A 13,246-nucleotide genomic window follows, 5' to 3' on the forward strand; every position below is an offset into this window, starting at 1 on the left:
TACTCCTGAATATTAAGGATGTACATGTGTTTCAACAACAACATTACCTGTACACATGTTATATTATCCTTATCACATTGTGTTGTACACTGCTTATACAAAGTAGTAAGTGTGTATACAATGCGTTTGTTCTTATACCAGAAGGGTGTACTAAATGCGTTTTTGAACGCACATATGTGTTTAAAATTAATTTATCACTAACACAACTGTCTGAATAAAAAAAATGTATAAACAATAATTTTGCACATTATTTTAGTTACAACTGCACATGCGTGAACCGTTTGTCATTTCATTACAAAAGTATGTACAACCTTTGTGTAGCCTACTAAACCTTGTGTACATCCTACTAAACCGTGTGTACACACTGCATACTCGTGTGTGTATACAAAGTACGACCTGACCCTACAATGGGTCGTGCTACTGTATGTTGCAGGTGTGTACACAACGTGTCACATGACTGCACAAGTGTGTCACCGGGTCAGACTGACAACCCATTTAATTTACTTCCTGGTATTAGCGTGTTTCTTAATTAAAACATTCCAGGGCACGCTGACGTCATACAGACACCTTCTGGTAATAAAACACCAGGCGACAAGCGTCTCTCTAGACTTTCTCATCTAAACGGTGTTTCCAAAGAAACTACATTCAACAGTTATATTTAGTAACATGAAGAGAAGAATCATGTCCGGCAACTCAAAAAATGAAATAAAATTTTAAAAAGATATTTCTTATGAAATACTATGTCTATACTACTTTTTTAACAACAAATATCACAGCTCAATTAGGAGATATTAAAATATTCGTGTAGCAAAATAATAAAGCTTAAAATACTGTACAAAATGGTAATGACTAAAACGAATTGGTCTCAATTTGTATTTGGTATTTGTTTGATGTAGGATACCACAGGGTTAAATACTACGTACAAACATACCTTGTTAACCTTATTTCATTAGAAAACAACGTTAACTTGTTATAATAATAACAAAAGTTTATTTTTTTTTAAGTGCCGGACTCGGAAGGGATATTTAGATGGCATCTCATCCCCTCACTTCAACATCACTAGATTTATAAATAAGAAATACTGTACAATCAATAATAGGCATAATATCAATGAAATATTTTTTTTTTGTTTTTAACTAGAGTGCAAATCGTAATAAAATAAAAATAAAAACTATGAATCTGAGAATCCAATACTAACACAGAAACGAAACAAAGTTATTCTTGAAAATCTCGAATATTCGTAACTCCTTAGAGTTGTCATTGTTAGTTAACTTGTCATTATTGCCATTAATTGACTAATTAACCAGGGTCCTTTCTCTTGTGTGGGCGTGGCGGGGGTGACATGCGCAGATCACTCACATCCACGTACGAATCCGGTTCTGTTGCGTCCAGCTGTTTTGAATTATTAAAGTGCACCGCTCCAGAATCCGACGTTCGGAGTTCGGATCCATACAGCTTCGGGTTACTAGGTGCGTTGATGTATTCAGTTTTATAAAATTCGTCTTTGTTGATGTTGATTTTCTTGTTGTTGTCGCTTGGTGATGCTGCAGCCGACAGCGTCATGTCTTCATACTGCTGGTTATCAGAAAGTCTTTTGCTGGAGTCGACAGGTTCGTACGTGTCACTGACTACCCCGCTGAGTCTAGAACTGTCGATGCTGATGTGTTCAGTGTTTGGTTTGGTGATGTTGTTGTACACAGGTCCATTACTGGTTGTGATGGTGGCGGGTATCTTCGTTTGATTGTCTGAATGCGCGTTGTCTATTGCGGGTTTGGAGTACTGGTGATCGCTAGAGGTCCTGTTGGAATCTAAAGATGAGTACGCTTCGGCTGGGCGTAACGTCACGTTTTTGCTGAACTCTTCGTATTCGTGACCCTCTTCTTCCGGGTCAGAGGTCAAGGGACGTTTCTTTCGTCTCCAGCGTACCAGAAAGATAATGGCGACGATAATGAGAGCAACGCCTATCAAACCGAAGATAACACCGCAGGCGATGGCGGCGACGTTGTCTGGTGCTGTTGTTGTTGTTGTTGGTAATGTGGTAGTGGTTGTTGGTGTTGTTGTCGTTGTTGTCGTAGTTGTTGTAGTAGGTGTTGTTGTCGTTGGTGTAGTTGTCGTTGGTGTAGTTGTAGTAGTTGTAGCAGGTTCTGTATGTGGTGAAGATGTACTACCAGCTGTTCCCTCCAAAGCGATCAGAAGATAAAAAATAAGACAACTCAACATGGTTAAGTTGTATTCTTAAACAATTTTAACAAGATTTGAATAGTATCCACACACGTTATATATTCGTCACATTTCTCAAGATGTAGTATTTTCAATTCTTTCGAAATCAAATATCCTTTATGATTTGCTTTTTACATATCGTAATTTGAAGTCACAAGGTGATCTTGATTAACATACATTTATTGATCATAATTGCCTTGATCATTTACTCGGTTAACAAAGCCGATTTGTATCCATCAGTTAACTTAATTTCATTCATGACTCTTAACATCCTTATATATTACACCAACTGTTAATCACAAGTTGAACTCATAACATAAAATATCTGGAAAAAAAATGAAAAGTACATTAACACTAAAGTTTGAAATACAGTTGTTAGTGTTTTTCTTATAGCAAAAATGACACTACAATTGAATAATTAACAGAAATTCCTACAATATATATATATATATATATATATATATATATATATATATATATATATATATATATATATATATATATATATATATATATATATATGTATATATATATATATATATATTGCTTTAAACCCAATACTAACCGCATTTAACAGTTGTAAAATTACACAGTTTCCTCTATAAATAAAATGGTACACAGTGTGTAAAACTAAACATACACTGTATCATATGTTGGATATCTAGCGACTTTAGAACCAGGAACTATGACACTATTTTCGACGTATAGTATAATACGTGCCATATATTACATATATATCACATAACATGCATAGACGGCCTAGCTATTCATGTAGGTTGACATTAAGTTATACAAGAATTATAATACGGCCTTTATGCTAGGCGAGATCCAGGAAGTTTAATGTGGGGTTTGCTGTTAGTTTTACTTATATGATTTACTTCTCCTTGCTACTGTTATAGGAAGGTAAAGTCTAGCACACTGACATAGCTAGAACATATTGAACCACAAATTAATTGCTCTTAAAATATTTTGATTAGTTTTAAATGTAAGTGTAGTAATAAAATGAAATGAATACAAATGATGTATTATAATCATTGATGAACCTTAAAAGTGTAGTAATGAAATGAAATGAATACATATAATATAGTGACAAATTGTTAATGAACCATACAACGCATTGTCACTCACAAGATTTTCAAAGACGCACACACACACACACGCACACACACACACACATTTATATACATACAGAAAACATACACATATACTCGTATATATTTACATTTATTTCACTTAAGAAAAATCTACCGTGGAAATGAACCCCACAATATTGTTTATCAAGCAACTTAAACATTAACCCCTCACAGTTGAATCAAGTCAAAATTAAATGTTCCTTTGCAAAGAAATACGATACCCACACTGTAACATTAGTTAAAGAGATTCAGTTTTACAAAGTTCCTTGAAATAAAGCCGGATGTTTGTGTTAGCCTGTGGTAAACACGTTTACCCCGTCAGCTAAAAGTAGAGTAAAACCCTTACGCAGGATATGTATAGTACAGTAGTTGTATTGGTAGGAAAGTCCACACTAAATTCCCCTTCTTGTGCATGGTTTAGGAACATACGTTTTGGTACAAGCATCTAAAGACTAATATATTATAATCTATTTTAATACCAACTCATTGTTGCATGAATCACGTTAGATTTATTAGAACAACAATCTTTTCAAACAGTTGTATTAAAGTTTATTTATGCTATACGATTTACAATATATTTGTAAACATTATAAATAACAGTAAAATGTATATATATATATATATATATATATATATATATATATGTATATATATATATATATATATATATATATATATATACACATATATATATATATATATATATATATATATATATATATATATATATATATATATATATATATATATGTATATATATATATATATATATATAAATTTATATATATATAGATATACATTTGTATATATATTAATATTTATATATCTGTTTGTGTCTGTGTGTATGTGTGTGTCTCTATATGTGTCTGTGTTTATATGTGTGAGTGTAAGTGTGTGTGTGTGAGTGTATGAAATCCGTATATTGAAAGGACTAAACAAATCACCAGTTTCTATCTAACAAAACATAAACGCACGAACATATCTAGATAAAGCAGTGGTCAAAACATGTATTCATATGTCACTTACTTGGTGTCCATGTACGTGACCGTAGCTCCTCGAGTTAAACACACGCCAGTAGACAGTTGGCTAACATATAGGAGCTGGTACACACACCAGAAACCCTAGCTCTAGATAAACACGGCCTACCTGTGTTTTTCTTCCAATCACTTTACACTAGGGGACCTAACTCGTACCGCTGGCGTTGTTATATTTACTTAAATTATTTAGGGCACTTTAGGGATTACTGCGCTTGGTAAAACAATTGTCGAGTGACTTGTGAAATTAAATTGAACAATTATTTTATTACTGAATTAAACAAATATGGACACGTATTGTATTGAACGAGGTTATTCATTGTATATATACATATATAAATATATATATATAAATATATATATATATATATATATATATATATATATATATATATATACTAAAAATGGTTATTGTGCGCGCGCACACCACACACACGCACACAATATATATGTGTGTGTGTGTGTGTGTGTGTGTTTGGTGTGCACGTGCACAAAAACCATTTTTGGTATCGTATGATTTATAAAAAACTATAGGTATTTCTTTCAAATGTTATTCAGAATGGCCCTTCCAATATTAAACGGTGCCTTGAGGATATTTTTGAAGACATAATGTGTTTTGGAAATGTGTGATGCTAGTTAGATTCTGTACGCTCTTATACAGACACAGTAGGCCTATACACCGCTATAAGTATTCTTTTCTGTAATGTTGTTCTAGTTTTTAATGTAAATGTGTTAACATGTACCATTGTGCTGTATACAAATACACCTATCAAAATAAATTTAAAAAAAACTTAAAACTTGGTTCCATGCTTAATTCACTAGTTATTCTGATAATGCACTTAAAAGTAATGTTTTTCTTTATACCTAGCGATCCATTTTCCAGCTTAAAAGAACTGGTCTGTTTGTTTTACCTCTATAGCCTCAGCATACATGGGATAATTTGGTCAGCACTATTCCCAACCGTCTTTACTTTCCTCAATGAAATTTAAGTACCCACCACAGCCTGATGAACATACAGCAGTCGAAATTCCGAACCGCGATCCGAACTAAAGACCTTCGGGCTGGTAGCCAAACGCTCTATCATTCGACAACGTCGTACCGTATTACACTTGTTGGTTGGAAAACGTAGGTGTGGGTTGATGCTGTACTGAAACGAAAGGGTGACCCCATGTCTATTTAGGTTTATATTCCGAGCTCTGGCAGGGGTTAGATGAGGCTAATTAGCACGGGGCAGAAACCTATCTAGGAGAGAAAATTCCAAAACCAAATAAGTGCTGCCTTCCTGATTGTGCATGGGTGTACAAATGCCACGGAAGTACACGAAAACAGACGTGTGTTAATTTCCAAGGGCCATTTGATGATTGATTTGAAAAGATACTATCAATTTGTAGAAGATTATCTTTTGTGACAATCTTATTTAAAATAAAACCTATACGAAACCTATATTGCGAAAAACAAGAAAAATCTTACTTAGATTTATATTGAAAAAAAATGCATGTCTAATGCAGTCACTCTAAATGTATGTTCACAGAAAGTGTAACGGTATTTAAATATGTCCTAGCAGAACATTCATACACATACATAAATATATATGAGACGTTTAGGTGCATTTTTATACCTTTGTAAAATTATTTTGTGTTCATTATGTGTAGAGATAAGGGGCATATTATTCATGGCTTTAAAATATTTGTTAGCCCAATACTCATGCACATTGCGTACAATGCTTCACGTAGGCTGTGTAGTCAAGCGTAAACCAAATCCTATTGGCACAACTGTTAAAAGCCTCTAAACGGTTAAACCAGTTTTATTTCTGGCTTGTTACGTCTGTCGGCTACAACCAGTATACACGGTAGGTGATATTTGTTGTGTGTAATGTATTTGAGTTTTTAACAACTTAGCTTTACGTAACAATTATTTTAAGCTACATGTAACACATATTCATTACAATATACATTTTGAATGACATGTACAGTGTAATCTAAAATAAAGACAATCACTACAACTGTTTTAATTTAGAAAAAAATTCAAAAAACATCAAAGTGAAAAGTGAATTTATTAATTTGTTGTTTTTTTAATGTGGTGAATTATTCTGTCGCTATCTACGGATAACATAGCATAAGTATATTATTTATACTGTTTTAACATAATTAAGACCCCTTAGCTAAATCTTCCTCCAATACTTTCCATTATGGCCTAACATTTTTCATAAACCTTTTGCTAGGGTTCACAAATCCTGATTCACTGATTAATTTAATATGGCTTAGAAAATGAACAAAAAACACATTGCGTTATCACAATGGCTCTGGTATGCTCATATTACAAAACAGTATATTGTGAACATTTTAAACTTGAATTTACATTTCGGCTAAATAAAATGGTTTACAGTATATCCTCTAAATCGAGCGAGTGGGGATTTCTTAATGTAAATATGAGACAGCATCTTGCAGTTTTAAAATAGCTCAGCTAATGGATAATATTAAGTAATCGTCACGATCAGGAGAAGGAAGTAAATAGCGGCTTAGTTTGAAGTGTTACTGAAGGTAAAAATAGAAGACACGCAACAATAATTTGTTCCGACGTGTTAATAATGTTTACGGAATTTTCTGTATAGACCTACACACATTTTATAAATATTAACGGTTTAACTTTGGAATAATATATATATATATATATATATATATATATATATATATATATATATATATATATATATTTATATATATATATATATATATATATATATATATATATATATATATATATATATATATATATATATATATATAGTTCGTTATAATGATGATAATATAACAAATAAAAAAGATATTTTATTTTAAACTGGTGTGGGCCATATATATATATATATATATATATATATATATATATATATATATATATATATATATATATATATATATATATATATATATATATATATATATATAAAATATGTTGTAATTTTTAACATTTTAATTATATGGTAAAAAATTATTAACACATGTTACAAATCTTGCAGCTCAAGTCAACATCTATTGTAGGAATATCTACACAATGGAACGACAATATTATCGGTTTCTTCTATTTCTATTGTGTTTACATTTTGGAATATTCGCCAATGGCAATAAATGTATAAACTTGCTGAACGATTATTGGTAATATTTTAAATATTTTTTTTTTCAAAAATCTGTAAAAAATTGTATCGTTCTTTTTTTTTTTTTTGCAATCATCTGTAGGCCTATATGTTGCACTATCTTAAAATAAGTAAAATCTATAAAATCAACATAAAAAGCTTTTGTTTAGTTATATACAGGCTTATAATTCGTGTGATTTGAAATAAAGACACTTGGTGCATATATTTTTCTATACTGATAATGAGTCATATAATGGGATGACTGCTGCAGTGAGAGGTGATAGTTTGGGTGGCAATGTAGGTCGGCATGACTTGGCTTGATAATTCAGAAACAGAAAACGATTTTTAGTTTTGATTGGTTTAATACATAAAAGACGACACAACGACGAATACGCAAGACAGACAAACACGTCAACACATTTACCTGACCAGCTCACAAATAAATTCATTTTCCCTTTCTCAGCTTCACTCTCAAATGCAATTCAACTCCCGCCCACTTGACCTCTACTATAACCCGAGGGGCGTGTCCCTAACCTATTAATACATCAAACCTGACCTGTAGTTAGTGTTACTTTCAGCCTTTTTTTCCAGGAGTGGTAGCACTTGAAACATGGCAGACTTAAGTTTAAGATATTTCATGGATCTAAAATCGATTTACATAGGGTCATTTATATTTATGCTACTAAAATGTAAATCCAACCTTCAATTACACAAGACAACAATAACCTTAAAACAATAAACAGTCTCCTTCGCTTGGCTATATTATTCTATGTCATTACTAACCATACCATTGACTAAACTAATGAAGTTATTTTGAATTAACGCTTTCTGAATTAAAGTTCAGCAGTTGAAATAAAAATAGTTAAATTTTAAACCGTATACTTGTTACCTTATTCTACATAGATTAATGTGTATATTTTCAGCAAAAATGATGACATTAGAAAAAATTGTCAAGTTTGCAATGCATATTGCGGGAATTGCACCAAATTAACATGTCAAAATGAAAACATTATCGAAGTCTATAACTGCTCATTCAACGATAATACATATAAAATTATTGTAAAAACCACAACCTTGCCCTTAATACCATATCAGTGCTCGAGGCTACTGTTTATCAATATTTCAACTGGAAACAACTGCGGTATCTGTGATGGTGTTAATACAATTTACCAAATAAATAGTGATTGTAAATTATGTGAAACACAGTTTAATCTTAATAACTCCAACTGCTCATGCCAGCAACAGCCAACCAGTGTCAATGCTTCAAATGTTACAGGTACTATACTTCAAACTACAACAATCCCTTTAGCTCTAAGTTCAATAATCTCAGCGTCAAATTCGTCTACAACGCCTACCATTTCAATAACTGAGATATTTCAGTCCGCCAAAACCTCAACCCAATCAAAAGCACTAAGTGGTCTTGCTGTAGGCCTTATCGTAGCTGCAGTTTTAATCGCAGCAATTATCATCACATTGCTCGTCATGTGGAAGTTACGATACAACTGTAGAGTCCCCGCTTTCCTATCACGTAACGATACTATACGTTCTTCAACCACCGCTCTTACTAGCATAGAAAATCCCAAAGAACAAGACGGAATTGTGTACGAACAAATCGCAGAACATCCTTACAACGAGCTGGAACCGAATGAAGATTATGGACATGGGTATACGGAGATAGTATGTGGTACAGATTCTAATGTAAACTCAAACACTGACCAGAGTGATACTTACTTAGTCAATGGTAGAAGCGGTCAGACGTACTCCCATCTACACGAACACTCCAGGGAACTAACTCATGACTATAACATGAGCCAGGGAACTGAGCTATCAAATAGTGGTTCAGGTGTGAACCATACTATTAACAGTAATAGATCTACACCAAATTATACTCTAGCTACAGTCATAAATGAAAACAAAGAACATATTGATGCTGGTAGCTATAATAAAGGATGGTTGGATAATGAAGTTTCATTACCTAATATCACTGAGGAAGATAATCTTGAATCCGACTACGATGTGCCACCTGTTCAAGACAAAAATCCCTACTTTGAATTGGAGAATGAACCAGTCACAGTTCAAGTGACTGAAGATAGTTTAGACACAGATTATGATGTACCACCTGCTCGTAAAGCTGATCCGAATATGTATTTTGAACTGCAGAGTACAACTGAGACAGATCAACCAACAGAGGATAACGTTGAAAGACATTACAATGATTTAAACGACGCTTCAGTTAATCCATACTTTCAGCTGGAGAATGAAACCGAAGTAGAGCAAGTTAACCGTATGGATGATTATTCTGACAAATCCTCTTCAGATGGTGACCATCAATCAATTGGTGACACAGAACCAGATGGTGACGGTTCTTTGATAGACGACTATGACGTACCCCCACCGAGGAGAGAAAACCCATAACGTAGTGTACCTGGCTTATGGGACCTGAATCAAAATGGTTCTTTTCTAGAGATAGATACACCCAATATACATGCTCATAAAGGTGATATGGATACGAATCGGTATTAAACCAACTGACAGTCTACAACAGAGAAACAGGCTAGGATGTGCAGCCTGATGTTAAAGACGTTTCATAATATCCGTACAGTTTGTTGGAGAATGAAAAAGGCAAAGATCAATTAAAGCAGATAAATATCTCAGGCAAAAAGTCTTCAGTTAGTGACCATGTCTGTTGTTTATATAGTGACGATCAATCCGGTGATGCTGACTATATGATGGGAGACTTGCCCTCACCGAGAACAGAAAAAACCATCGTTATGAGCAACGGTCAACCTACAAAATAAACCACACTCAAACCCTTGTCTGTATTGAACTAAATTATGTGTTATCAGTTGATTTATGTGTGTGTACGCGCTGACAATGTCTAATTAAAAAGAAAGAATTGAAAAGCCTCAGTTATATGATGATTTTGAGCGTTAAATAAGTGTGTAAATTGATGACAAAGCTGTACATAGTCGACAATCATTATACTTATATAATATATACCATTAATATACAATAAACCTGTATTATAAAATGTTTATTATTACAATGTTATGCATAGAAAGTAGCCTACGTCATGATTTATGTTCCCATTAAGACCTGATGGTTCATCGGGCTGATGAAGTAGAGTCCATCAATTTCACTGACATAGGCCAAAGATGGAATTAGGTTCAGCACTTTGCCATTTTGTTGTTGGTCAACCCCAACTCAAGCAGTCTTGTAAACAGAGTTATGTGGATATTTGCTTTGTTGTACTTTGATATAATGTGTTAAACTTTTCCAAGTTGATTACTATAAATACATATTACTTTTTATTACGTGTACATACACTTTTTCTACCTCTGCTTATTTGCAGTTGCAACATCATGTCCATTTTTTAAAATGCATACTTATATACGTCTAGTGCTAGCCTATAGTGGATTGTTTGTATTGTTTGAAGCTCTAAGCAGCTCACTTGTTTTGTGTGTTAGTAACATATTGCTTTTGTTGAAAATAAACACATTAATTTTTCAAGGCTTTTGTAGTGTTGGTATACTAATGAATTGGTCAAAACTTTAAAACAAAACCATAATATAGAACATAGAAATAGCAGCTCAAGCAGATTTAGAAAAAGAAAAACAACGGCACTTACAACAAAAAAAAGCTACACATCACAATTACAGTTCAATTGTTACATATTGATACATACATACACATATATATATATATATACATATATATATATATATATATATACATATATATATATATATATATATATATATATATATATCTATAATATAAGCGGGCTGAGCGTGTGTCAGTCCTTCCTTCCTTCCTTCCTTCTGTCATCGCTATAGCTTTTGGAACCATAAAAGTAAACATTCGCACCATGCAGTGCTTTTCAGTGCACCGCAGTGTCTTATTATAAGTAATAGAGTAGGGTTTGTTTATATAGCGGCATAGAGCTATTTTATAATTGCCACGGTTTTTACTCTTTCGCATAACGTCAAGAAAATATTAAATACACGCAAACTGCTAAAACGTATTAAAAAGATTAATGTCAAATATCATTTTCGTTTAGGTTCCCAGAAAAAGTGGATACATTTCCATAAAAGTAGGTCGAAAAAACTAATTAATTCAACTTTTTTTTGTGGTAATTTTTTCAAGGGAGGTAATTTGAAAATATATTTAACTCAACAATAATTTAAGTTAATCTTTTTTTTTATTACTACCGCATTGATTAGTCTATGTTAAGGTTCATAATTAAAAGAGAAAAATGTTAAGATTATTTATACTATTTTCTAATTAGTCTATCATTTCTCAAAATCACTATTTTTTGTTTTTGTTTTTTGGTGTTAACAGATGGTGAAATTTTATAATTATAGTATAGAGAATGCTGGAAAGACTCTCTCTAGGCGCGGACGCCTGGGAAAAGCGTGTTTTTCGGTGGTAATTCTAATTACATTGCCAATGTGTTTTCTTAGAACCATAAAAGTAAACACCACTTGCCGTACATTCATTTGCATCGCATTGTTTTATTGTAAGTTATGGAGTAGGATCTATTTATGTGACTTAAATTTTTAATGTTGGAAAGGCTGTCTTTGGGCGCGGACGCCTAAAAAAGCGTGTTGTTTGGTGGTGATTCTAATGTTGTGGTTGTGTTGTTGTTTTTTTTTGGTTGTGTTGTGGTTGTGTTGTGGTTGTTTTTTGGTTGTGTTGTGGTTGTTTTTTGGTTGTGTTGTGGTTGTGTTGTGGTTGTGTTGTGGTTGATTTTTGGTTGTGTTGTGGTGGTTTTGTGGTTGCGTTGTGGCTGTGTTGTGGTTGTGTTTTTGTTGTGGTTGTGGTTGTGTTGTAGTTGTGGTTGTGGTTGTGGTTGTGTTGTGGTTGTGTTGTGGTTGTGTTGTGGCTGTGTTGTGGTTGTGTTGAAGTTGTGGTTGTGTTGTGGTTGTGATGTAGTTTTGTTGTGGTTGTGTTGTGGTTGTGGTTGTGTTGTGGTTGTATTGTGGTTGTGTTGTAGTTTTGTTGTGGTTGTGTTGTGGATGTGTTGTGGTTTTGTTGTGGTTGTGTTGTGGTTGTGTTGTGGTTGTGTTGTGGTTGTGTTGTGGTTGTGTTGTGGTTGTGTTGTGGTTGTGTTGTGGTTGTGTTGTGGTTGTGTTGTGTTTGTGGTTGTGTTTTTTGTGTTTGTGTTTGTGTTGTTTTTGTTTGTTTTGTTCTTTTCCAAAGTTGGTACATTTAAAAAAGATTTACCGTGGCGGAGCACGGGATGCAGCTAGTATATATATATATATATACAAACTAAAAGTTCATAATTTATTATGTTGAGCAAATATGTAATGGTTACTTGTTTAAAATAGGCTACTACATGTTTTATTATGTAAGTGTTTTCGGACATCCTGCAACTTGTAAAAAAAGCTCTTCAACCGGATGACATTTAGTCATCATTACGACCAGCAAACGGAAGTAAATAGCGGCTTAAAGTGGAAATTTTAATGACAGCAATTGGTATTAAAATAGATTGGTGAAAGCTAGGCAATCACTCTAATACAGCTATGCATAAGCAATCACTATACATTTGACTTTTTTAACAAGAAAAATGAACTTACAACGTTTTAATCACAACCTTGTATGTAATAATGCACTAAAACGAAAAAAATAATTGTCTATGAAAATATGATAATAAAGATGTCGAGTGTGGTCGAGTCGGTAAAGCTCATAGTTGCTAAACCGAATAGTCTTGAGTTCGAACCCTG

The 13,246-nt window shown here is 33.1% G+C and overlaps 1 protein-coding gene across 1 annotated transcript; it reads right to left on the minus strand.

Annotated features, from left to right (window-relative positions):
* Nucleotides 1-1,224: 1,224 nt before the first annotated feature.
* On the minus strand, nucleotides 1,225-4,440 carry LOC131954144 (mucin-2-like). Its single transcript, XM_059317675.1, has 2 exons — nucleotides 4,380-4,440; nucleotides 1,225-2,545 (listed from the first exon to the last, which is right to left on the minus strand). The coding sequence occupies exon 2, from the start codon at nucleotides 2,218-2,220 to the stop codon at nucleotides 1,300-1,302; it is 921 nt and encodes a 306-aa protein (XP_059173658.1). The 5' UTR covers nucleotides 2,221-2,545; nucleotides 4,380-4,440; the 3' UTR covers nucleotides 1,225-1,299.
* Between the last annotated feature and the right edge of the window lie 8,806 nt (nucleotides 4,441-13,246).

The sequence above is a fragment of the Physella acuta genome, unplaced genomic scaffold (genome assembly GCF_028476545.2).
Source record: "Physella acuta isolate Inbredline_101_S28 unplaced genomic scaffold, ASM2847654v3 ptg000976l, whole genome shotgun sequence".
Taxonomy (NCBI): Eukaryota; Metazoa; Mollusca; class Gastropoda; family Physidae; genus Physella; species Physella acuta.

Bases quoted from the DNA above. Each gene is read 5' to 3' on its own strand.
- LOC131954144 (XM_059317675.1), bottom strand. From the start codon at position 2,220: ATGTTGAGTTGTCTTATTTTTTATCTTCTGATCGCTTTGGAGGGAACA.